This window comes from Euleptes europaea, chromosome 12 (genome assembly GCF_029931775.1).
Source record: "Euleptes europaea isolate rEulEur1 chromosome 12, rEulEur1.hap1, whole genome shotgun sequence".
NCBI classification, from domain to species: Eukaryota; Metazoa; Chordata; class Lepidosauria; order Squamata; family Sphaerodactylidae; genus Euleptes; species Euleptes europaea.
The window spans coordinates 19,064,704-19,091,982 of NC_079323.1; the positions used below are offsets into that span (position 1 = coordinate 19,064,704).

General features: G+C 43.7%; 1 protein-coding gene across 1 annotated transcript in view; it reads left to right on the top strand.

Annotated features, from left to right (window-relative positions):
- Positions 1–6,663: 6,663 nt before the first annotated feature.
- The window catches only part of DDX10 (DEAD-box helicase 10), an 81,075-nt gene continuing 60,459 nt past the window's right edge, over positions 6,664–27,279 (top strand). Inside the window, exons 1-7 of the mRNA XM_056858882.1 lie at positions 6,664–6,846; positions 15,213–15,273; positions 15,801–15,931; positions 17,737–17,895; positions 19,056–19,176; positions 21,178–21,367; positions 25,655–25,781. Coding sequence (XP_056714860.1) covers positions 6,664–6,846; positions 15,213–15,273; positions 15,801–15,931; positions 17,737–17,895; positions 19,056–19,176; positions 21,178–21,367; positions 25,655–25,781 — 972 coding nt within the window. The remainder of the gene's footprint in view (positions 6,847–15,212; positions 15,274–15,800; positions 15,932–17,736; positions 17,896–19,055; positions 19,177–21,177; positions 21,368–25,654; positions 25,782–27,279) is intronic.

Below are 27,279 nucleotides of genomic sequence, written 5' to 3' on the forward strand. Positions count from 1 at the left end.
TCCAAAGCTGCTTACAACATCATTCTCCCTTCCTCTATTTTATCCTCAAAACGTGTTGTAGGTTAAGGTAAGAGAGAGGAACTGGACCAAGGTTCTCCAGCAAGCTCCCATGGCAGCGTGGGGATACCTGCTGTTTCTTCTCTGCAATGGTCTCTGTTGGAAGAAGAAAAAGAAGAGTTGGTTTTTATATGTCGACTTTCTCTACCTTTTAAGGAGAATCAAACCGGCTTACAATCGCCTTCCCTTCCTCTCCCCACAACAGAGCCCGTGTGAGGTAAATGGGGCTGAAAGAGTTCAAAGAGAGCTGTGATTAGCCCAAGGTCGCCCAGCTGGCTTCATGTGTAGGAGTGGGAAAACCAACCCAGTTCACCAGATTAGAGTCCGCCACTCATGTGGAGGAGTGGGAAATCAAACCCGGCTCTCCAGATTAGAGTCCACCGCTCTTAACCACTACACCATGCTAGCCCCTTTACAGTTTTTGACCAAGTGAGGAAAGCAGCCAAGAGAGGAGTTATTATTACATGCATATCCTGCCTTTCTTCCATCATGGAGCTTAATATGGTTGTGACAGCATTCCCAAGTTTCTCATCCAGGCACGGATCAGCTCTGGGCAGCTTCAGCAAGGTGGGCTCCATCGCGTGTCTTCCAATCATTCCTCATTGCTAACGCTTTTCAATGAGACGTAAATTCCATTAAAATAATAGTATACAATCATTTTGGATGACCGCTATTGAATCTGGCAGGCCTTGAGGCAGAAAGATGGCATAGATGGAGGTTTGCTCTAATCCAGCAAACCTAAGAATATCCATCACAAAATATCCCCATGCAAAAATGATATTGGCTGCATGTAGGTTTTGTTGTTGAATATAATATGTGTGCAGAGCCAGGTCAGGTTATGGAGAGTCTCAGGTGCTGGAAGCTGGAGGTCCTGACAGCAGATTGAATGCAGCCACTAGGAACACACAGCAGGAGTCAGGAATTACAGTCCACATGCAGGGGCAAGGTCAATAGTTCGGTCCAAATAGTCAGAATTCCTTTGAGTCCTTTCAGGGAAGCGTTAGCAGCAAAGTCTCTGCCTTCTTTGCAAAGTTGCTTGCCCAACTCCGGTTTGTCTTAGGCACGGCTTTATCCCGCTTTCTGCTCGTCTCAGCTGTCATTCTCTGATGACTCACAAGACATTATTAATCATTAAAGAGCTGGGAAGGTTTGTCTAGTGCTCCTTATTTAATATCCATTACATTTTCTACTTTTCGATGGGCCTTTTCAAGAGCCCGATTTAATGCTTTCCCGTCAGCTATGCTCAGCGGGAGATTTCAGCATATACCTGTAGAGGCCAGATTACGCCCCTGTAATTTTAATTCAGTTGAGACAATTATACATATTTTATTACACTGTGAATTTTATCGGGAGGTTAGAAATAAGCTGATTTTACCTGTGCTGTCTAGAAATTTTAGAAATGTTAGCCATTCGGATGATTTTATTAGAAGATAAAGATGCTTTTATCTCTTATGCAGTGGCAAAGTTCTGTTATGTAGCCAGTAAGATACGGAGGTCCTCAGTCAGGGTTTTAAAATTGTAAATTTTTCACTGATACTTGCTGGTCAAATGACTGTAAATAAACTGAACTGAACTGGTTGACTCACAGTCCTCCATATGTCTCCTTAGTGCTTCTAACCATGCACTGCGTCTTTTAGCCTGAAGCTCCGTTCTACTCCGTTGCCTATGTTATTTATCTGCTTCAGGTGAGCTGGGGGGGGGGGTCGTAGGTGCGCTGAGTTGGGTCAGCGAAGTGAGGTGGTTCTGCAGCCTCTCTAGAATCCTTGTATTCATGTTAACATCTTGGCGGTAATGCTGAATGCTTAAGGAGCAACAGGCATTAAGTTGTAAAATGTAGTCCTGCTGTTGGTAAGCTTAATTGCATTATAAATTGAATTGTATTATAGATATATTGGTTACATAAAGCTCCGTGTATCAAGTTGTTTCATCTGTAAGTATGTCTAGCTGACCTGTTACCAACTGTATGAATCCTTAAAACGGAGACAAAAACGAGCCCATCTGATGTCGGACGCATGACGCTTGGCTTAATATTGCTGATTAATAGGCAGCTGACGAAGATATTTGGAAACAGGTTTAAACTACCAGACACCTGTACTGATTATTATATTATTTAAGTTTTGTTGCCGTTGTGTTCACAATTTTGGACTTTTGAGGACCGGGATACTCTCAATGAATTTGTAATGTATGAACTTGATTCTTTAATTTGATTGATGAAATTGACCATATATACGTTGGCTAAATACACATGCTTGTATATATAGTGTGGAGCTTATAGATTTTTTAAAATTATTGTTTAATATTATTTTGGCCATTGAGGCTGCAAGTTCCTGTACTACTCTAGAATCCTCAGCAGGGCCGGCATGTGATTCTTCCTGCTGGGGTTCACTTTGGCATGGACTCTCGGCTGTTTGACATTCTGGGGAGACTGGTTCATCCTGGCCTGGCTCTTCCTCTGACGATTCCTCGCCTGGCGAGGTCTGGGAAATGACAATATGTTTCCAAAGTCAGTCTTGACAATACAGACATGTACTGTAAATGCAAATATTTGTCATTGGTCAGCTGTACACATAAACTACTAGAAAAGCAAATATATAGGAAATCCGCAGTTTAAACATAAGTCTATGCTTCCTCCAGTCTTGTTTGTAAAAGGTGGGTCCCGCCAAAATGACCAGGAGACGGGACAAGGCTACTCTTATTGATTCCATGAGGACACATGTCTAAAGCAACAACATAGTACATTAATGTACATCAGATAATGAAAATAATGGAAGAAATTCCTTCATTACTTTCTGAATTACGTGTAAAATCATTAGTGGAGAGGATTCATATCTTCTTATTTGTTCCCATAGCACTGGTCTCTCCTCATATCTTTCCCATTTCCTAAATGGTTATTAATTCTGGGTAAGTTTCTACATTGCAAATTTATGCTGGTGTAATACCAGTTTACCCACTGTTGCTTCCCCCAAAGAATCTTGACAACCATAGCCAGGTGAAGGTGCTGAGTATTAGAGATGACTAGCTCTCTCAGAGGACTACCATTCCCAGAGTTCTCAGTGACACAGAAGTCACTGGAAGTGACATAGCATATCCCAAGCACTTCTTCTCATTCATTTTTCATTCTCATCACATTTTAAAATTACAGGTTATTGCATCCTCTTCTACTTCCTGGTTTCTGTCAAGTGTCAATTTTCATCTGACGGTAGAGAATAGCACCTACTTAACGGTGATTAAAAAAGAATTGAGTACTAGGCTTAACAGGAAATATGTTGAAGAAACAGGAAAGTCAGTGGGTGGTATCCTGCCTAAAGCTCTGGGAAGTTCCTTATTCCAACAAGGATCACTGGAGGAAGAGCCACCTAAGTTGGAGGTTGGCTCCTTAGTCTGGAAGAAGGCTTCACACTTTGCTTAACAGCACAATAAGATACAAGTCACATGAACACTGCCTTCTACTGAATCAGACCCTGGGTGCATCAAAGTCAGTATTGTCTACGCAGATGGGCAGCGGCTCTCCAGGGTCTCAGGTACAGGTCTTTCACATTACCTACTTGCCTAGTCCCTTTAACTGGAGATGCCGGGGATTGAACCTGCTGCATAGATGGTGCTGCTGCACTCGTCTTGTTTGTGGCTTCCTAAAGGCACCTGGTTGGCCACTGTGTGAACAGACTGCTGGACTTGATGGGCCTTGGTCTGATCCAGCAGGGCCTTTCTTATGTTCTTATGTTCTTAACCTGGGACCTTCTGCACGCCAAGCAGATGCTCTGCCACTGAGCCATGGCCCCTCCTCTTGTGTCCATGTGTTTTGAGCGGCAATATGTTCTTTATTGGGGATTTTCATCTTTATCTGTGAAACAGTCTCATACAGGACTTATATGGTCATAGTACACTGAATTTGCCACGATGAAGAGCTTATTACCCCCCCACAGTATACTCCATATCAAACATACATAGCTATATTAGGTCATCAATCTCTCTAGAACTGCATCCACACATTCCTACATATTGCACTACCGTTGCACATAGCAATAATTTGCTACTGGATTTTCCTGTTGGACAAGCCAACCCAGTTGCAAATGATTGCTATGTGCAATGGTAATGCAATATTCAGTGATGTCCAGATACACCCTAGGTCACTATTCTGTATGGTTTATATTGGCTGTCAGCAGCTGTCAGGAACAAGTCATTCCCAGATCCATTACATAAGAGCTCTTTTAACTGTAGATGTCAGGGAGTGAACTTTGGATATTGTGCATGCAACCCATGTTTATTTTATTTTTATTTATTTCATGTATAGTTTGCCTTTCTTGCTGAGGCTCAAAGTGTATGAGCTATATATAGTAATTTTCTTAATGTAAAATGTGTTCCATTATTCTGGATTCACACACATAATTAACATATCAGCATTAACTATGTATTTGTTTCTCAAGTGTGGGCCAATCTGTGGATATCTAAATCCGCAGATCAGACCCATGCTGAAAGAAAGGAGATTGATCTCCAAACTTGAAAGACCCAGCTTTGCAGAAAAATCTTTAAAGCTACAAAAATTATATTGGGGGCTTATCCTAAGTGTGTGTGGGGCACTTCAAATCTGTTAAGTCTTTATGTATTTCTTGTTTTGGCTGCAAACAGATTAGCCTTCTGGAATTTGTTACTATTCATTTATATATTTCAGAACCTGGCCCTGGTGTTTTGAAACAATTCAGGTCCACACTGTGCGATTTCTCCAGTGAAGTTTCTATACATATCCAACTATTACGACCTCTAGTGGTCTGCCATGCAAAAATCCCTTCTTTAGTTTATGGGTAAATCTGATTTAGTGGGAACAGCATCCTCCAGGATATCTATTGGGACCTGAGTTATTGTTGGCTTTGCTTGCCACTTCAGCCCTTGGTGGTAAAGACACACCTTTTCTCTGTATTAGTATTGCCCATGCCCCTGTCATGATATACATGCTAAACATGTAGGTGCTTATGTTCTTATAGCCGTTGTAGAAAGTGCACCAGCTGGTCAGGAAATACACAGGATTTTAAATATTTAACAGTCAATTAATTAAGTTGTAGAAAAAAAGGAGCCCCGTGGCGCAGAGTGTTAAGCTTCAGTACTGCAGTCAAAAGCTCTGCTCACGAGCTGAGTTTGAGCCCGATGGAAGTCGGTTTCAGGTAGCCGGCTCAAGGTTGACTCAGCCTTCCATCCTTCCGAGGTCGGTGAAATGAGTACCCAGCTTGCTGGGGGTAAAGGGAAGATGACTGGGGAAGGCACTGGCAAACCACCCCACAAACAAAGTCTGCCTTGGAAACGTCTGGATGTGACGTCACCCCATGGGTCAGGAATGACCGGGTGCTTGCACAGGGGACCTTTAACTTTACCTTTAGAAAAAAAGTAGAATCATCGCTTTTTAATTGCTAGTGAAGTATTAAATATAGCCTTTTAAACTTTGCTTGAGCAGTTAACAAGTATTTTCAAATATAATCTCAGCAGTGGTTGGCCACTGTGTGAACAGACTGCTGGACTTGATGGACCTTGGTATGATCCAGCATGGCCTGGAGCAGAGCCTCAAGGTCAACACAGTTCAGCACAGCTGAGTTCAACAGTTCAATAGTTCAGCATAGTCCTTGCACCAACTAAATACATTACAGGCACAGTGACCACTTACAGCATAAGTGAACAGGATATCCCCTAAGCTTGTTAAACCTGGGAAGCTAATTCAGAGCTCCTCCCGTGCAACATGCTTTCCCCAAAGGTCAGCGGTGTTACAAAAGCAGCCAAGAGGGATTGCAGAGAGGCATTTCTTGCGGCTTACGCATTTATAAAGTTGGGGAAAATCTCTCCGCCATATTGATAACGACTAAACTGAGGCTATCGTATTTTGGTCACATTAGAAGACAAGAGTCACTGGAAAAGGCCGTCATGCTAGGAAAAGTGGAGGGCAGCAGGAAAAGAGGCTGTCAAAGACTGGACGTTTTGGAGGACTTTGATTCATAGGGTCGCCATGAGTCGGAAGCGACTTGACCACTTAACACACACACACACACACACACACACACATATTGTTAAATACTGTCAAAACACCTCTCCGGAAGTCCAGTGGTGATGGGATACACTGTTAAGGTGGGTGGTGGATATTAGAGCACTGTATATTTTAAAAAATTATATTATACATTGTAACTACAATGGCTGTATAAGTGCTCTTTTTGTATCTTGGTTTTTTTGTTTTTTTATGATTTATTTTATTTATTTGTTTTTTGTTTTTTTATGATTTATGATTTTTTAAGGATTTGTTTTATATAATTTGTGCTTTTTTTTTACTTTAAAAAAATAATAAACAATTTATATAAAACAAAACCCACACGCGTGTTGATAACATTGCAACGTCTAGAAGAGCCCATTGCACAGACACGCGACGCCTTCCCGCAGCGCGCTCCCCTGCCATTCCAACAAGGCTCGAGGAGGCGGAGCCTTTCCGGCTAGGGGGAGGAGACCCCCCCCTGGTGGCGCGTGACGCCATCTCCGTGCGCCCGGCTCCTCCCCCGCTCGTCGCCTTGCACCGGAAGCGGCGTGTGCATGCATGCTTGCTTGCTTGCTTCCTTGCTTGTCTGCCTGCTCGGGAGGATGGGGAAACGCGGAGGGGTCTCCGCGGGCCCGATCCCGGAGCCGGTGCGCAGCTTCGAGCGCTGGAAGAAGAAATACGCCCAGCGCCAGACCAAGCTGCGGCTGCAGCGCCGGCAGAAGAAGCGGCCCGAGTGGGAGGTGGAGAGGGAGGCGATCGCCCGCCTGGAGCGGCGCTACTCGGAGGTAAGAGGACGCTGCTGCTGCTGTTGCGCGGGCTTGTTGCTTGTGTGTGTTAAGTGCCGCCAAGTCGCTTCCGACTCATGCCCCATTTATTCATGGAGGGTTTTGCACTGGGTTTTTCACTCTATAGATGCACATTTTCCCCATCTGAATTCTCAAAACTCTGCATGGCGGCTTATTGTTGAGTTTTGAGAATATGGATGGGGGAAAAGTGCATCTAAAGCAGTGGTTCCCAACCTTTTTTTGACCAGGGACCACTAGGACTTTTTTGTTCGGTGCAGGGACCCCAAGGTTCAAAATAAAAATTCCAAGAATTTGAAAATAAACTTTAATCATAACTGTTAGTTAAACATTAAGCTTAGAATAATATTTGAATATATATTTTTATAATAGAGAACTTTTAATTGAAAATTTTAATTTATTATGGGTTTATAACTTTGTTTCGCGGACCTTATTTTAGTTCTCACGACCCCTGGGGGTCCACGGACCCCTGGTTGGGAACCAGTGATCTAAAGAGTGGCAAATCCAATGCAAAACCTTCCATGAATAAATGGCCATGGCGACCCTATGAATGAAAGTCCTCCAAAATGCCCTGTCTTTGACAACCTTGCTCAGATCTTGCAAATTGAAGGCTGTGGCTTCCTTTATTGAGTCCATCCATCTCTTGTTGGGTCCTCCTCTTTTCCTGTTGCGTGTTACCGGGGCCGGATTCGTTCTTGGAGGGCGTGAAGGCACGGCGGTGCCGCTGAGCGTGTGTAGAGTGACTCTCCTCTCTCGCCGACGGTCAAGGAACCAGCGCCAGCCCCCCCAGCATATCTAGGATGAGGATCTTGAAGAAGAAGAATTGGTTTTTGTATGCCGACTTTCTCTACCACTTAAGGGAGACTCAAACCTGACCTGGATGGCCCAGGCTAGCCTGATCTCGTCAGATCTCAGAAGCTAAGCAGGGTCGACCCTGGTTAGTATTTGGATGGACCACCAAGGAATACCAGGGTTGCTGTGCAGAGGAAGGCACTGGCAAACCACCTCTATTAGTCTCCTGCCATGAAAACCCCAAAAGGGGTCGCCATAAGTCGGCTGTGACTTGACCGCACTTTACACACAAACCAACATACAGTCGCCTTCCCCTCCCCACAACAGACACCCTGTGAGGTAGGTGGGGCTGAGAGAGTGTGACTAGCCCAAGGACAGCCAGCTGGCTTGATGTGTAGGAGTAGGGAAACCAACCCAGTTCACCAGATTAGCCTCCGCCGCTCACGTGGAGGAGGGGGGGAATCAAACTCAGTTCTCCAGGTCAGAGTCCACCAAGCCACCGCTCTTAATCGCTACACCACGCTGGCTCTCAAATTGGACTGCGCGATTTCCAGGCAGGGTTGAGTCCAGCTATCCGTTCATTAAGTTCGAGAGGCAAGACGACCCCCCCCCCTGGTGGCAGGGTCATAAGTTATAGGACAGAGGAGCACGAGCGTACCTAAGGACAGAAACCGAGTCAAGATGAAGAGCTGCGTGTTAGTTGGACCCAGGTCCCTAAGGGTAAGAGAGTAAGCCCCATGAAACACATGGTACTTCTGAGTAGATCTGCTTATCGTTGCTCCCTAAATAACCACCAGACAGTAGTTAAATCTCTGGTGACTTGTCCTGGCTGCGATTATTTGCTCCCTGTTTTAAGGACAAAAGAGGAAAAAAACATGGTTGGTTGGCAGGAACTGTTGAAAAGTTGTAGTAGTAAAGTTAAACATAATACTCAATACTTAGCACTTCGAGAAATCTTTAAAAGGCAAAGTCACACATCCATGGTAAGTAACTAATTATTTTGGTAATGGAGGCCTTTCCTACACTTTAGGGTAAGGCTATTTTCATTCTGGGTGTTGCTTTAGAGAATGAAAAAAAATCTAAAAGATAGATTCCCCCTGAACAGTGAATGCTAGCGGTTTACTAAATTGCAGATTTCCTTGTACTTTCTTTAATATTTCAAGAGAGCAACTATACTGAGAATGGTTGGTTAGGTGGAAAGAAGAAACTCTAAACCAGGGGTGTTGAACTCATTTGTTATGATAGCCAGATATGACTTAAATGTCATTTGGTCGGGCTGGGCCATTTGTACCATCAAATTTAATGCCAGGTACTGGAGATGTAAACTTTATAGAAGACATAGGCAAAGTCAATTAATATTATTGTTTACTTAATGATATTATTGTTTGCTTAAAATACAAACATACTTAAAACAATAACACTGTTAGAGTGTTATGTTTTAAGCATGTTTGTATTTTATTTTTACTTAAAGTAAAAATTATGATTATTTGGCTTTGTGTGTGTCTTCTATAAAGTTTGTGGCTACCTGGGCTGGCGAGCATGAATCCAGCGCAGATGGCTGGTGAGCCCAAAGCCCTCCCCCTGTCCAGAAAGACAGAGAGAAAGAGAGAGACAGAAAGAGTGAAACAGAAAAAAGAGGGAGACAGAAGAAAGAGGGAGAGAGAGAGAAAAGGAAAGAAAGTGAGAGGAGAGAAAGAAAAAGAGAATGAAAGAGGGAGAGAAAGACAAAGAGGGATGAGGGAGGGTAGCTGCCTGGGCTTGCAGGGCGCTGTGCCCCACTGTGCCCAGAACAGGACAGGGGTTGCTGGGTGGCTGTGCGATACCCAGGGATGGGGGAGGGGGGCTGGCTGCTTTGGCTCCGCAGGCTGGAGAAAAGCCCTCCGCGGGTCACATCTGGCCTGTGGGCCACATGTTCAACACCCCTGCTCTATACTTTGAAAAATTGTTTGGTAGTCATGTACATTTGGATGTACTAACCTAAAAGAGCCCTGATCTGGCTGGCCCAGGTCAGCCCGATCTCGTCAGACCTCGGAAGCTAAGCGCGGTTGGCCCTGGTTGGTACTTGAATGGGAGGCTGTCAAGGAAGTCCAGGATTCTGTCTCTTTTGGTGGTGGTGGGGTTGAAGAAACTCATGGTCTTTCTGGGAGTGAAACAGGTGACATATGGGGTACAGATCCAGCGTCTGCTCCGGCTGCATTTTTCTTCCAGAGAACGTTTTTGATCTCAGTTAGAATCGTCACAGGAGGGGAGGTTGATAGATTTACTTTAATCCCTTGCTGGTAATAGTGGCCTTTCTGGCTGTTCTGTGGAGGTGGCAGCATAATATTTGGAATTCAGGAGGCCAAGATTGTTCTTGCCACACAGTCCTTCCTGTGCTTGAGCCCCGAGGACTCCAATAGCAGGCATCTAACCCTCCTGGTACAGGAATCTAGGTTCTGTACACACCCTAAGTTGGTATGGTCCTTCTTGGGGAAACTCCCCTGTCTGACTGAGTGAAAGAACTGGCGGGGCCCTTAAGAACATCCTCTGAAAGCATTCCCCTGACCCATAGTGGCGGCCTTGGGATAACTCTCCCCTCACGGTCTCATAAGCAGAGTTTGGGGGGGGGAGCACTAACAAAAGAGGATATCTTGGTCAGACAAACTCACAGGTTGTTCCCAAGGCTTGAGAGTTACATGAAGCTCAGGGACAAACAGTTTTCTAGAGCCTCCAAATCCAGGCTGTGGAGTCTTTTGTGTACTTCTGTCTATGATTTGTGCCCCAGAAGGTCGGACCAGAACCAACAGGTTGAAATTAAATCAAGAGTTTCCGTCTAGATTCTAGACATTAGGAAGAATTTTCTAACAGAGCGGTTCCTCAGTGGAACAGGCTTCCTCGGGAGGTGGTAAGCTCTCCTTCCCTGGAGGTTTTTAAGAAGAGGCTAGATGGCCAAGAATCAGCAATGCTGATTCTATGACCTTAGGCCGATCATTAAAGGGAGGGCATCTTGGCTGTCTTCTGGGCATGGAGTAGGGGTCACTGGGGATGTGGGGGTGAGGTAGTTGTGAATTTCCTGCATTGTGCAGGGGGTTGGACTAGATGACCCTGGTGGTCCCTTCCAATTCTATGAATAGCTTGTGTATTTTATCACATTTGAATTTTATGTAATTATATCTCACCCTGTACTTTCTCAATGTCATGGATTTTTAAAGTTTATAAATGCATGCCTAATGAAGACCCATTGCCTGCATCTGACCATGTCTGTGCAAGCTTATGCTGGAATACAATTATTAGTCTTTAGAGTAATTCAAGACTCCTGTTTTATTGTGGCTGCAACAGAGTAATACAGCCACTCCTCTGGAATTATGGCTTTGGATCGGTGTTTGATACATCTGTTCAGTGGAAAATAAATGTATATGTTTTGACTTGGAAATCAAAACTCATGACAATTCAGCTCCGCTTGTACTGGTAACCATTTGCTTGTGCCTGTGAAATGGGGCCAGTGGCCTGTAGACATTAAGTGTGCTGATTGGTGTAAACACAGCAGTTGTCTCCTGTGGTAACAACCAGGAATGACCCATACTCTGTAACCCATCCCTTAGAGCAGGGGTGGGGAATCTTTTTTCCACCAAGGGCCATTTGGATATTTATAACATCATTCGCAGGCCATACAAAATTATCAACTTAAAAATTAGTCGACCAAGCCCCAAGCAGGCAGCTGCCCCAGATCACCGTCCCTCTGTGCGGGCAAGCAGGCAGGCATCCAACCAGTGGCGCACTCGCCCAGCTGGTGGCACAGGATGGTCTGTTGCACCAGCTGGATGTAGCTGTCCAGCCGCATGCCAGAGTTGCTCCTGCTCCGCATGGTCGGGGCTGGATTCTACAGCCGGCTCCTGCTACCTCTGCCTGCAGGGATGAAATGAGGACATACTGGCTAAGAACTCTCCTCCTCCCCCCCGTGCATTCTGGCCCTGCCTCCTTTAATTCCTCCACTTCTGCCCCCAGCTCTCATGTAGTACAGAGGGAATATGTTTCTCCATGGCCCGGGTGGGAAAGGGTTAACACAGTTTATTGGGAGGTCCTAGCAGCTCCATAGCTAACGACTTCTGCAAGGGGAAAAAAGTTCCTTTTCTCGCAATACAAACTCATATCTGCCTTGAGTTTAGGGTATTCCTGTCCGCGGGAGGGAGTGGATCACCAGTCTTAGATCCTTCTGAGCTAGAGATCTGCCAGGACCCACGAAGGGCCAGACCAAATGATTTCGTGGGCCTTAAACGGCCCCAGGCCTGATGTTCCCCACCCCTGTCTTTGAGAATCTCTTAACTGCAAACTGATACTGGCTTAACCATCATTCCTCCTTCCAAGGAAGCTTGGGAATTGAGAGGAAAGGCAAGAAAGACTACAGATTTCTAATGAAGTATCAGCATCTCACCAAACAACAGTCCCCAGGAGTCTTTGAGGGAAGCCAAGACAGTTAAACTAGTATAAAGTTAAAGCAATATAAGTTTGTATTGTAGGTACTCTGTTAGTGGTCCAGAGGATACAGTTGTTTGCAGCTGTCTTTGTAGCTGTTCCTTTCTCAATGTCCAATCAGTTTTCATATGACTGTGTACCCATGAAGCTGCCTTATAGTGAATCAGACTACTGGTCCATTTAGGTCATGTTGTCTACTCAGATGGCAGCTCTCCAGGGTCTCAGGCAAAGGCCTTTCTCATCACCTTCTCCTTGATCCTTTTAGCTGTAGATGCTGGAGATTGAACCCAGGACCTTCCGCATGCCAAGCAGATGCTCTACCACTGAGCCATTCCTCCCTCTCAAAGTTTTAAGATAATAAGTATGGTTGACCTGCCCCTACCAGGTTTTAATACGACAACATACAGAATTGCCACATTATTTATGGTGGAGTCAAAAGATGTTACTTTTAGTTTAAACATCATTTATGAAATGCTTACATTTAATAGAATGCATCTTTCTTTGTGGGGGGATTAGAGGAGTAAATGCATGATTCAAACTGTTAAAATATCTAAAGCCTAGTGTATTGTTGAGAATAACTCAACACAGCTATTATTCAAAAAGAAAAACACCCATTCCGCCACATACTGCATCATATTTTACAAATCAATTTTCATTTTATGTATTCAGAAACTATAATTCCGTCCTTATTCAGTACTCTTAAAATGTGCTTCTCTTACCTCAGAGCCTCTGTTCTTAGAGCTAAATAGTATTGCCGTTCTCACTGAAATTAAATTTAAACTGTTCACATATCTGGCATTTTGATGATTGCGTTACACGCCAATAATAGGATTTCAAATTGTTGGTACATCTAGTGGCATGAGAAACTCACTGAATATGAAAACAGCAACAGCTTTTAATTTACACCTACATCTATATTCCAAGAGGGGGAAAGATTGTTCAGATTTGTTATGAAAATATATTGTGAGCCTTTCCCCCCTAAGACAGAGCTATAATCCAGCTGTTGTTGCCTTTAGACATCCTCCTGATGAAATTTATGTTATGATATGAAAAAAAAAGTAAAGGTGAAATATTTTGAGATGACATCACTTCCTCTTATTTAAGCCCACTCACGTGGTACTTGTACCTGCTCACCTCTGAAATGAAATGACTTTCTGGAGAGTTTCAGATACTAGAGTTGGACACAGATACAAAGTGTACTTTTAGACGTGCTGATTGTGTTCATCTTTCATGACTTTGATGGATCGAAACGAGATGTTTGATGTGCCAAACGTGGAAGCTAAATACAGGTAGGATTCAGGAGCAGGGGTAGAATGACAAAAGTAGTCCTGTCTGCTGCTTGCCCGCGTCCTTAGCTGTTGTGCTTCTAGACGGCTCCCTTTCTAAACACCATTTGGTGAACGATTAAGTGATGAGAAATCAAGTTACAGGAGTGAGACCTGCATTTCAGATTTTAAAGAACGGCTTTCCAAACAATAAAGGCTTTATCTGGCTTTTCTTTTATGTCGCACCTCCTTACAAACCTTGGAGGTTTATTGCCTTTTAACTGTGTTTCAGGCTTGAAACATCAATTTCCCAAGGGTTGGATCATTTATGTTCCATGAGAATCTAGTAACCAAAAACTTAGTTGTGTTTTTAAATGAAAAAAAATTTTTTTTTGCAGCTGGTTGTTGGTAGGGATATGTAATTAATTTTTAAGCCTTGTATTTTGTTGCTGTTTTAAAGAGTTGGGAGAAAGGTTCTCAGTTACATAGTCAGTTAAACTAAAGGGTTGTGAATCTTAAAAAAAACAACACCAACAACTATTAACTAACCCTGGATGCTGCGTCTAGAAATAAGGGGGAACGTTTGTACCCTCCCGGGGATTTCTTCTGTAGCCAGCTGCTTTATTTGCCACCCCAGAAGGCAGCAGAAATTGGGTTGCTTTTAATTTTGTGTTTTCATTAGTTTGGAAAGAAATTCAGGGTTCTGCAATGGCTCAGTTAAGCCATCATTTGAAATTGTGGCTTGATTAAAATAACTAAAGTTATTGAAGTTTTGAAGCATGGGCTGCTCCACTCACTATGATGGGTTGGTTAGGGCCTGTCAGATCAGGATCTGATACCATTGTTGGAAGTTAGGTTCTTAACCTCAGTTAGTTTTCACACCATGTATGAGCACAGACATCCTGGCTTGTTCCCAGGTGTGACCCTTGCTGCAGTATAGGCTAGGATAACAGTCTGGGATTTAAGAACATAAGAAAGGCTGTGCTGGATCAGACCAAGGTCCATCAAGTCCAGCAGTCTGTTCACACAGTGGCCAACCAGGTGCCTCTTGGAAGCCCACAAACAAGACAACTGCAGCAGCATTATCCTGCCTGTGTTCCAAAGCACCTAATATAATAGGCATGCTCCTCTGGTCCTGGAGAGAATGAGTATGTATCATAACTAGTATCCATTTTTACCAGTAGCCATGAATAGCCCTCTCCTCCATGAACATGTCCACTCCATGAAAGAGTGATGGTGGTCAAGTCAGCATTTGTTGAGGATTTGAAGGACTGTCTGTGAGTTGAATCCCAATGGCACTACCCATAGTTAAAATAAGCCATGGCTTTGCATTAGATATGAAGTGAGCCAGCAAGGCAATTTTGTGGGTATGCATCTATGAGTACGCATATCCATATGCGCACACATCCAGATATGTAAGGTGTATGTGTGCCATCAAGTCACAGTTGACTTATGGTGACCCCTGTAGGGTTTTCTAGACAAGAGACATTCGGAGGTGGTTTTGCCATTCCTGCCTCTGTGTGGGCTGAGAGAGTTCAGAGAGAACTGAGACTGGCCCAAGGTCACCCAGCAGGCGTCATGTGGAGGTGTGGGGAATTGAACCCAGTTCTCCAGATTAGAGTTCGCTGCTCTTAACCACTACACTGGCTCTGATATGTCAGGAGTCCCATCCAATTTGCATTCTCTCCAGGAAACATTATTGGAAGGCTTGTAATGTTTCTTGACTTTTCCTTAGGGAGATATACCTACTACCTGTGTTATATTTTGAATTGAGATTCTTTTACATTTTACTTGATATTTTAAAAATTTATCTTGACCTTTTCTTTGCCTGTTTTTCAGATAAATGCAAATGAAATAGTAAGGTTTTCGGATTTCCCTCTATCCAGGAAGACGCTAAAAGGTAAGTCCAATAAGTTGGTAGTAGCTTTGCCAGGAATGTGTCAGGGCTTTCCTTCCTCAATCCTACTCCATATTGCTGACCAATGGACTCTTAAGGCTTCATTTAATTGGCCTGCAGCCAGCTGGCGTTCCCATGTGATGTCATCCATGGGGACCACCATATAGCAACTATGCTACCTCATTAGATGAAGTGAGTCCTGTTGAGGTCCTGCTCCACCCAAGTGTGCACATTTATTGCACTTTTTGTATATGTGGTGAAAGAAGTGTGTGCATGATATTCTCAGGAAACATTTACCATTCCAGTGAAAATATCTTCATATTTGATACACATAAACACACCCTTGCAAAGAAGTCCAAATGTGTTTCAGTACCCTGAAACAAACCAAAGGAACCATCTTTCTCCCACCTTACAAATTGTTTCCTGGCTGGTCACCAGGAAATGATTTGGTATTCACCACAGGTAACCAGGCAAATGGCTGTTTGTATGCATGTGGAAACGTGTATATTTTTCCCCCTTTCATGCATCAGGTTTGCAAGAAGCTCAGTATCGCATGGTGACTGAAATCCAGAGGCAGACTATAGGTTTGGCGTTACAAAGTAAAGATGTGCTAGGAGCTGCAAAGACTGGTTCAGGCAAAACCTTGGCTTTCATTGTACCTGTAAGTAATGTATCTCCACTCTGGGTATTATGTTGGAAGTTAGTGTTCCATGACCTGTATCCTTCTACTCCGCTCACAAAGTTTGAATCCTTCCTCCGGTTTAAGATGCCTTATTGCCGCTCAAGAGGCTCTTCTGCTGGATTAAGATCCACTTCCATTGGAGGAAGGCTTCATAACGTTGCTGAGCGAAGTAGAAGGATACAGGCCCTGGCATGTTTAAGAATGGATGAACTGGCCCCAAACTGGGTTATGTTTGCAGAATCTGTAGCTGCCTGCACTGAACAAGTAGGTGATCATTGGACACTCTAGATGTGCAGTGGCCGTGGTTTTGTATTGATGATGTTCATGGTGGTACTAAAGCAGTAATACTCGTTCAGTGGTTTGGGAGCCACATGGCTGTTTGACATGCGGTTAGTTAGAGCGGTTCCTTAGTGGAACAGGCTTCCTCGGGAGGTGGTAAGCTCTCCTTCCCTGGAGTTTTTTAAGCAGAGGCTAGATGGCCATCTGTCAGCAATGCTGCTTCTATGACCTTAGGCAGATCATGGGGCATCTTGGCCATCTTCTGGGCATAGAGTAGGGGGTCACTGGGGGTGTACAGGGGGAGGTAGTTGTGAATTTCCTGCATTGTGCAGGGGCTAGATGTCCCTGATGATCCCTTCCAACTCTATGATTCTATGCCACCTGTGGTTCTTCTGGGTACCGTTCCCCAGTGTGACATCTGCCTCATGTTTTGGAAAAGTGGGCAAGGCCCTTGTCTGGTGAGACTTCTAGTAGGCTTCTAGTTGAAACAGCTGCAGGCAAAGGCACAGCTAAGCTGTGAACTTCCTTGAGGTGTTGCTCCCTCATGCTAGGAATGAGAGTAAATGTGGTTCTTTTGGTTGACGATCCTTGTGAATGTGGCTCTCTACGAGAGACAGAGTAAGTTCTGCTTCCCTGAAGTACTCTCGGTGCAAACATAAGCAGGTATACTTGGAAGTAAGTCCCATTGAATTCAGGGGGACTAGTTTCCTAGTGTTTAGGAATGCAACCTCTCCATGCATTGTCAAGCAGAGTTACACCCTATTAAGCCCATCTGTTGAGGATCATCCTGTTAATTTCCTCTTCTGGGAACCAAGCCACAACAAATAGGAGAATTACATCTGGTGTACCACTTAATACATGGGTGGTGAATGCTCCCTATATTCATAATGCACCGCAAACAGAAAATTAGCTCGTCTTGGAAAAATTTGTTGCTTTTCTTGACATACAATTTTCCTCAGCGAGCATCTAAGGGAGGATGACATTCTGTCAGGTGCCTATTCAATTTTTTTGCTTAAAAAAAGTCTTGATGGAAGGGCATTCTGCATCCTTTCAGGGCTGCTGACTCCTACATTTAATGTGTTACTTTTACCATATGTCTCTTCAGGGAATGCTGGTGTGTAAGTAAGTAAGTAGATATTTATTACGGTCCTAGACCAGAATGGGGTGTGTGTAAATAAATAAATGCTGGGGTAGAGGTTATTAAATAAATCAATTATTTACATGTAAGCATCATAGATTTCTAAGAAAGCATTGAGAGCTATGCTGATCGTTCTTGCCCTGGAGCTATGGTATCCATGCCCCACACTGGAGCCACTTTCATCCCTTCGATGCGCAAGATGGATTCCCCCCCCCCCATTGCAAAGCCGTTCTCGCTCAGAGCATTGGCACCACTTGAGCCCATTAAGATTGTGGCAGGCTGCTGGCAAGAGCAGCTGTTTTAATTACAAATTGCTGCACGAAGGGTTTTTATAGGGGTTTCTAATTAGAGTTTTGGAACTTTGCAGGCTCTGGAAATCTTGTATCGCCAACAGTGGACTTCCATGGATGGGTTGGGAGTTCTGATAATATCACCAACCAGAGAGTTGGCCTACCAGACATTTGAGGTCCTGCGGAAAGTGGGAAAGAATCACGACTTTTCAGCGGGGCTCATCATTGGTGGAAAGGTTTGCCCTTTTTTTGCCTGTATTCCTTTGTGCATGGAGAGTATGAATATTCCTGTGGGGTAGGGGAGAATGGCCAAGATGTTAATTGCATGCGGTCATTATTTTTCTTACATTTCTCCATTGTCTCCCTCCCCACTTCTCAACCTTACTTTCTACTTCCACATGTGCCGTCTTTAAGAACACAGACCAGTCCTTCTTTGGTGGTGTAGTGGTTAAGAGCGGTGGTTGGAAGCAGTGGAGTCTGATCTGGAGAACTGGGTTTGATTCCCCACTCCTCCACTTGAGTGGCGGAGGCTAGTCTGGTAAACTGGATTTGTTTCCCCACTCCTACACACGAAGCCAGCTGGGTGACCTTGGGCCAGTCACAGTTCTATTAAGAGCTCTCTCAGCCCCACCTACCTCACAGGGTGTCTGTTGTGGGGAGGGGATGGGAAGGAGATTGTAAGCCGGTTTGAGTCTCCCTGAAGTGGTAGAGAAAGTCGGCATATATAAACCAACTCTTTTTCTTGTACAGGGGGTCGTCTTCCTTCACCCATAAGGACTGATCCATGGATTGGAAATTATTTTGATGCATCCTTAGTTATGAATTCGGTAGAGTGTAATATGGGCAGAGATCCCCTGAAAGATTCTCCTGGGCAGGTTGCCTTCTTATACAGGAACGTTTTCATGGGTCTTGTGGAGAACGAGCTATAGGTCAGGGATAGAGCACCAGTTTTATATTCAAAAAGTCCATGCTCAGTCCCAAATATCTTCAGCTAAAGGATCCAAAGTAGCAGATTTCTCCATCTGCCAGACAGTAGTGTGCAGAAAAGGTCTATGGGTCACATGGGACACATGAAATTGCCTTGTACTGAATCAGACCATTGCTTATCAAGGTCAGTACTGGCTCTCCAGGGACGCAGGCAGAGGTCTTTCACATCACCTACTGCCTGGTTCTCTTAACTTGAGATGCCAGGGACTGAACATGGGATTTTTTGCATGCAAAGCAGAGGTTGTTCCACTGAGCCACAGCCCCTCCCTAAAATGGGGAAAATGTCGAATCTACTGTGAATGGAAGCTTTTGTGCTCACTTGCTCTCTTATACAAGAGCTTCTTATGTGAGAGCTGTCTATTTTGAAATTATTATGCCTCTTAAACCCAAATTCCATGTTGTATTTCAGGACTTAAAACAAGAGTCGGAGAGAATCCACAATATAAATATACTGATATGTACGCCTGGCCGGCTTTTACAGCACATGGATGAAACGTCGTATTTTCACGCCTCTAACCTGCAAATGTTGAGTGAGTAAAAGGACTTTTTTTTCTGTGCAGGCTTCTTGTGAATTCACTAACGTCAGACATGTGCTTCTGTTCAAAATACTTGTAGCCCTTATCCTGTCCTCCAAAACATTAATAATGTACATGGGCTGCCACTTTAGTGTTGAGAAAAGCTCTCTCTACTAGAGATGTGCATTTGGGTAAAACTGAACCAAAAATACACATGAAAAATACCATATCAGAATTTTTTAGGTATATTAAGTATCCTATATATATATCTAGGAATTTTTTGGGATACCGAAAAAATGGTCCTGGAAATATCTGGGATTAACCAGTAAAATCAGGAGCCAGCATTTGCAGGCCTCTAGGACTGTATTGTTTTTTCTTTTTTTGACCCCGTTGTTCTTTGTTCTTTGTTTCTGTGTCTCTTGGGAGGGTTCTATCAGCTTGCCAGGCCGCTTTTGTATTTCAGGTCTGTTGGTCAAGAGTTTTTTTTTGTTGTTGCCAGAATTGGGGAGGGGCCGTGGCTCAGAGGTAGAGCATCTGCTTGGCATGCAGAAGGTCCCAGGTTCAATCCCCGGCATCTCCAGCTAAAGGGACTAGGCAAGTAGGTGATGTGAAAGACCTCTGCCTGAGACCCTGGAGAGCCGCTGCTGGTCTGAGTAGGCAATACTGACTTCGATGGACCAAGGGTCTGATTCAGTATAAGGCAGCTTCATGTGTTCATGGGTGCTTTGGTTTGATGTTCTACTGTGATTCTCCGGTTTGATATTACTCTAAAGGTAAGGCTGTTACTCTATACAGAGTTTATTATTTAACGGCCGCTTTGAAGATATGCTGCAAGTTATACTCAAGTTATGCCTAAATGCTCATTTACATACAGGCGCTCTTTTTGCACTGGAATACTAGATATTACTCCTGTTGAGCTTGCACTGCCAGAGTGGAGCTGGGCTCTGTGGGCATCTATACATTGTCATTGGTTCTGCTGGGCTTGGAAAAGTTCACCCCCACCTTCAGTTTCTGCTATAGAGATTCTCTGGTTTGACATTGGTTCTGTTGGGCTTGCGCTGCCCAACATAGTGGCTCTGGGTTCTTCTGGGCTTCTGCACATTGCCATTGGCTCTGTTGGACTTGCAGAAGTACTCCCCCACACCTGGAGTTTCTACTGCAGAGATTCTCTGGTTTGATTTTGGTTCTGTTTGGCTTGGCACATAGGCTTTGTTCTATTGGGTTCTGCAATGGTTCTGTTGGGCTTGTGTGGATTCTTCCATGGGAGACATTTGATTGCTGCTTGCAGTATGACTTTTGCCCTGGAAGCAGCTTGGAGATTCCCCCCCATAAGAAATAGTGTGAATGGCTGGGGGGCACCCTCTTCAGGGGCTCATAGACTTGGACCCCTTGGCCCAATCTACTTGAAATTTGGGGGTTATTTGAAGGACAGGTGCCAGCAGCTCTCCTCTAGCAAGTCTTGGTGTTACAGAGCAGCCTGAGGGTTATTTGTTAATTTTATTCTTAGCCTCACCTTTTAGTCAAAATGTCAGCTTGCTGACACAGCTTATTCATAATTTAAAAACCTTCTCAGAAAGTGCTGATTTAAAAATACAATTAAAAATCAGAAGGCATTAAATTTCCCACTCGATAAAACTTTAGTAGCAGCAGCTCTATCCTTCCTAAAAAGGAACGTCCTGATCCCCTTGGGAAAAAGTTCCATCTCCCCTCCAAAAGAGTTGCCCAATGAAGGAGCCTCAGTGCAGAATGCCTTGGCTGGGGTAACCCTTTGGCGAGCTTCAGGAAATGGAACCTGGGTCAAGACCTTTGCCCCAGGGATCTCTGTTCATGAGAGTTGTTGGTATTGGGGGGTATCTCGGTTAACAACAACAGAGTCCTTCTTGTGTGAATTGTGGAGCAATGCCTTTCATATGGATGAGGCCCAGCAGCGTTGTGGAAATTAGTCCTTGCTCTCTGTTTGAAGGTAGAAGATTTTAAAAAAAAATCCCTCCAGCCATTCTCTCTCTCTCATTCCAGTACTTGATGAAGCTGACAGGATTTTGGACATGGGCTTTGCTGATACAATGAATGCAATCATAGAAAACCTTCCCAAGAAACGCCAGACACTGCTTTTCTCAGCAACGCAAACAAAATCGGTGAAGGACTTGGCGCGACTCAGCTTGAAAGATCCGGAATACGTCTGGGTACACGAAAAGGCAAAGTTCAGGTAGGAAAAGTCCTTTCTGTTTCAGACTTCAAAGAAAGAAGAGAGCGGGTAATTTCTCTCCTTTCTTTTCTTGTTTGTGAAAGGAAGAAAAATTGTTATCCATCCCGAGGCCTTGTATTAAAGCCAGAAAATTGAAGTGGGCAGGAAAAAAAACAATCTGGTTTGTAGAAGCATGGTTGTGGAAATCTTTGCTCTGGCACTTAAAGTATTGTGTGTATTGCCTTTGGGCAGGGGGATCTGTAGGCTAAAGCAAGTGCAAAGAATATTCAGGAAACTGGCTGTCAAAAGACAGTCTGAATCATTTCTGGTTGATTCATTGGAATGTACAACCTATGCCTCCCAAAAGCCTTCAGCATGTAATGAGAAAACATGAAGACGAATACTTGGTTTTTAAACCAAGAAGAATACTTGGTTTTTTCTCTACCTTTAGAGAGTCTCAAAGCACCTTCTCTTCCCCTCCCCACAACAGACATCTTGTGAGGTAGGTGAGGCTGAGAGAGATCGAACTGTGACTAGCCCAAGGTCACCCAGCAGGCTTCCTATGGAGGAGTGGGGAAACCAACCCAGTTCACCAGATTAGAGTCTGCAACTCTTAACCACTACACCATGCTGAGATCTCATTAAGAAATCTCATTAAGATTCAGTGAAGAAAAATACAACCCGTTAGGCAACTGAAAACATAATTTGTTCTTCCAGTATGCATGCTTAGGATCGAGCTTTATTAACCTGAGCCGAAAGCAATGGGACTTGCTTCCGAGTAAGCCTGATTACAACTGGGTTGTAACATTTGCAAACCCAGAGCTATAGGCATTTCCCAAACTTTCAGAGCATCTGGCAGTTTTCTTTAAACGACGATCAAAATTGGAGGCACATTTCACTCTCAGGTTCAAAATGAGGCTTGCTTATATTTTTGGACCTGCTCCCAGAATAATGGGCAACATTCATGTCATCTGCAGGGCAGCTCAGTTAGTAACACTGGCTCCTGTCATGCTGTTCTCCCTTTCTGCCAAGCAGTTCAAGGCTCTGGGATGGCACCGAGCTTTCTAAGATGTGGTGATCCTTTGGGGGTTCCCTCTGTGCCTCTTGGCCATACTAAGGGCTCTGTTAGGTGATCCTGTGTTAGGTGATCTCCCTCCTTAGGTCGGTGGTGTTGCTCATGGGCTGAAAAATTTCCACGTGGAGTTTTTCTGCTCTAGGTACAGCATCCTACCTGATGGCTTAATTTTTCAAGGCACGTTTCCACCCCCTCTTGGGTTGCTCTGTGTGACTTGGGACGCCGGAATGCAAGTACAAGCCCCAGCATCTCGAGTCAAAGAATCTGGCAGTAGGTGTTGTGAAAGACTTCAGCCTGAGATCCTGGAGAGATGCTAACAGTCTGATTAGCCAGCGTGGTGTAGTTGTTAAAAGCTTTACTAGGTTGATAACTGCACACATCGTATAAGGGAGACATATGTAAATCAATATTACAACTAGAGTCAATCTTACCAGATGTTTGAGTAATTTGTATCATAGTATACAACCTTTATACATGCCTGGTTTGATTTAAACTGTTTGTCTATGTATATATTTGTGTAAATGTGTGCAGGTATTCTACCCAACCTTGGGTACCCAGCTCTGTTTTCTAGGTTGGGTTTTATTCCCCTCTTTTTTCTTCTACTGTAGCAGTTAAAAGCGACAGACTCTTAATCTGGAGAACCGGGTTGGTTTCCCCACTCCTCCACATGAAGCCTGCTGGGTGACCTTGGGCTAGTCACAGTTCTCTCCGAACTCTCCCAGCCCCACCTACCTCACAAAGTGTCTATTGTGGGGAGAGGAAGGGAAGGCGATTGTAAGCCGCTTTGAGACTCCTTAAAGGTAGAGAAAAAGCAAGATATAAAAACCAACTCTTCTTCCTCTGATGGACCAAGGGTCTGATTCAGTTTAACGCAGCTCCATATGTGTGCTCCTGCATTGGCCCCTCTTCTGAGGGAATGCAGGCCTACCTTGACAGAGTGGTTAATTGCCGCACTAAAGTTTGTGAAGTGACATAAGCACTCGGGTGCTTAACAATTAACAATATATTAATGTCACGCTTTTAAAGAAAGGTGCCCCATCCAAATGTGGAATATATTTCCTACAACAAAAACATTCCTTTTCTTTACAGTTGTACTGTGATCAAATACAAGGACCTGCGCTGGCCGCTGGCCTCCGTTTGGCCACCCTGGTATAAGAAGCTGATGAGCCTAAATAAAACATCCTGCTTTGTGGATTTTCTTTCTGATTGTATACATTCACTTCTGATTGTATACAGTTTGCTTTTCTTCCTTGATCAGAAAATAGTAACGTTTCTTTGTTGAAGAAGAAGAACGTGCCTTCGAGTCGCAGCCGACTCACGGCAACCCCATCCATGAGGTGTCCCAGGCAGGAGATGGTTTGCCACTGCCTGTTTCTTCTTAGCAACCCTGGTCTTCCTTGGTGTTCATTCATCCAAGTACTGACCATGGCCAACCCTGCTTAGCTCCCAAGATCTGACAAGCCCAGGCTAAATATTCTGTGAGCTTGGATTACACAATAAAAACAGAATTCTGCTTCTTCATAAGGAATTACCATTTTCATCAGTTTACTAGAACAGGGCTGGGGGTGGTGGGGGTCCAGGAGAGATTATTGCTAGATGGCAACTACAGTTGTATAATTTACAGAGCAGTGGGCTGAATCAAATCATTATGGGATGCTGTAATTTCTACCAAACCTGTAGCATCGTCTGTAAAACAGTGGGAATATTGCTAATAGTTCCAGGTTCAACAGTAGGTGGATATAAAGATATAGTTGACATAGTGTTCGGGATTGTCTTTTCCATTACAAAATAATGGAACGGTAATTTAAGATACCAGTTTTATATTTCAACAGGGGTGTTGTGCATGCCAGTGCGCAGTCTGATTAGAAGGAACCCCTTGGTGGTATTGTACATCATAAACTTCCAGTTGTGACATCGCTTTTGGCCATAGCTCAGAGGTAGTACATGTCCTTTGCATGCAAAAGTCTCTCAGGTTCAACCTCCAGTTCAGGAATCTCTAGCAGAGATCTTCCTTTGCACAAAGCCCCAAAATGCCACTGCTTGAATTAGATGGACCAATTATCTAACTTGGTATAAGATGGTTTTGTATGTGTCAGTGAGTTTTTAATAAGAATGAGAGCCAGCGTGGTGTAGTGGTAAAGAGCAGTGGACTCTAATCTGGAGAACCAGGTTCAGTTCTCCACTCCTCCACATGAAGCCTGCTGGGTGACCTTGGGCCAGTCACAGTTCTCTCTGAACTCTCTCAACCCCACCTACCTGGCAAGGTGCCTATTGTGGGGGGCGGGGAGGAAAGGTGATTGTAAGCCACTTTGAGATTCCTTATGGTAGAGAAAAGCGAGGTATAAAAGCCAGCTCTTCTTCTTTTAAATAAAAAGTGTTTTTTAAAAAGGGCAAAGGAATTGGAATGTGACTATTTAAGACATCAGAATCATATTTACCTGTTTTCAGTGGGGCTTACTCTCAGGAAAAATGTTTTTAGGGCTACACTCTGAATTTGGTGCAAGCATGAAGGACTTGGTGGGTTATCTTTCCTTGCCATAAGAGATTGAGATGGGCTATAAGGAGAAGGTAGTCTTTAATGTATGATGGTGGAGGAGGTTTTGAACAGAATTCAGGTCCTGGAAATTCAATCTAAACTGGCAGCTGTTCAACTAGCTAGTTTTCTCCTGTTCTTCAAATTTGTAAATGCCGTCATAAAACAGGAAGAGGCTTTGAGTCTGGTACATTAAAGAAAAGCTTTTGCTGTGCTAAGATTTCAGATAATGAAAGCGGTAGCCCTCCAGGGTCAACACAGCGTTACGGTCGTAACGGTATATCACATTCATGATACAAATCGGTGACACTAAGCAACACATAAACCTTGCTGTTAAATTTAAAAGTCGAACGTAACAGTTTGTATTGTGAGCTTTAACATACTTTCCTCCGTGACTTCCTGCAGTTATTTATGTATTGATAAGATTTGTATCTCACATGTGCCAGACTTTGCCCGAGGCGGCCAACAACATAAAAATGAAGCATTAAGTAATACAACTGTAAATCACACACACACACGGTAAACTTAACAGCAGCAATCATTAGTAGTTTTTAAAGATAGCAATCAAAGAAATCAGTGTAAAAGGAGGGAACAGGACAAGGGGATAAATACAAACAGAATTATATTTCTCCTTCCTTGATTTGATGTTTAGTGATGGTACCTAATGCTTAATCATGGAACTATTTTCTTTTAATCTTAGCACCCCGGCAACTTTGGAACAGAACTATGTTGTTTGTGAGCTGCCTCAGAAAATCAGCATGTTGTATTCATTTTTGAGAAGTCATCTGCATAAGAAGAGTATTGTATTTTTTGCAAGCTGCAAAGAGGTATTGCATTTATATGAGATAAGAAATGAGACAATAAAAGGTCAATGAATTGATTTAAATTGTGGATAGTAGGGACCATATCACTTCAGTCTTAACCCATCTACACCGGCCTCCAGTTTGTTTCTGAACACAATTCAAGGGACTAGGCAAGTAGGTGATGTGAAAGACCTCTGCCTGAGACCCTGAAGAGCCACTGCTGGTCTGAGTAGACAATACTGACTTTGATGGACCAAGGGTCTGGTTCAGTATAAGGCAGCTTCATCTGTTCATGTGTGAACTGGGTTTAAAATGAGGCCTAGGCCTCAACGTTGCAGGCACATTTACATTACTTCCGGAAGTGACGTCGGGGGGACCTGGCAACCCGGGGGGACCTGGCAACCCGGGAGAGGGCCTTTTTGGTCCTGGCATCAAAACTCTGGAACTCTCTCCCCAGGGAGATTCGTCTGTCCCCTGTCTGTTGTCATCTTCTGCTAGCAGATGAAGACTTTTTTGTTTTGTTTGGTGTTCCCTCTGTGATCCCTGCTTCCTGACCCCTGTTTTAATTGCTGTTTGTGTTTTTTTGTGCGTATTTTAACTCTGTTTTTAATTGTTTTAATGAAATGTGTTTTTTGGGTAGGAGTTGATTTTAGTGGTCTTAAAATGTGATTTTATCGTGTATTTTTTAACTTGTTACCAGCCTTGGTAGCCCTTGCGAGGGCAGAAAAGCAGGATATAAATTTTGTTCAATAAATGAATAAAAATAAATAAATCTACATCTTATATAAGCAGGGGGAAACAATCTGAAGGAGAAAGCACTTTTTATATTTACTGTATCTGTCCATGTGTTATAGCAGACTCATGCCTCTTCTTAATTGGAGCCAGCTGCTGGCAATTTTTATAAGCGTTTTTATTAACAATAATTTATTTTAAGCGCTCCTGGGTCAAAGAAATTTGAAAAGAGGTGTTATTTTTCTAATGATTCTGCACTCTGTAAATTGAGCCTGGATCTTTTTTGTGGTTGTTATAAAAGTTTGATGGATAAAAAAGAAGAAAAGCCCCACACGTCCCTTATTGAAAACATGTTAGTGGTTGTAAAGATTTGGAGGCAAACCACTGGGAATCTGATAGCTGATGCTAGACCATGAAATGATTGGGGAAAGCATTCTCAGTGGCTGAAATGGCTGTTAACAAGAATCAATGCAGTTTCAGAAAGAAAATTTATTTATTTGCTTCGTTTGCTGTTCTTATTAAGACTCAAGGTGGATTACAGAATTATAAAACAGTCCAATAAAGACTAGTTTAATACATCCGCTCTGACCTGGATAACCCAGGCTAGCCTGATTTCATCAGATCTCCTAAGCTAAGTAGGGTCGGCTCCGGTCAGTATTTGGATGGGAGACCACCAAGGAAGTCCAGCGTCGCTATGCAGAGGCAGGCAATGTAAACCACTTCTGAACATCTCTTGCCTTAAACACATGAAGCTGCCTTATACTGAATCAGACCCGTGGTCCATCGAAGT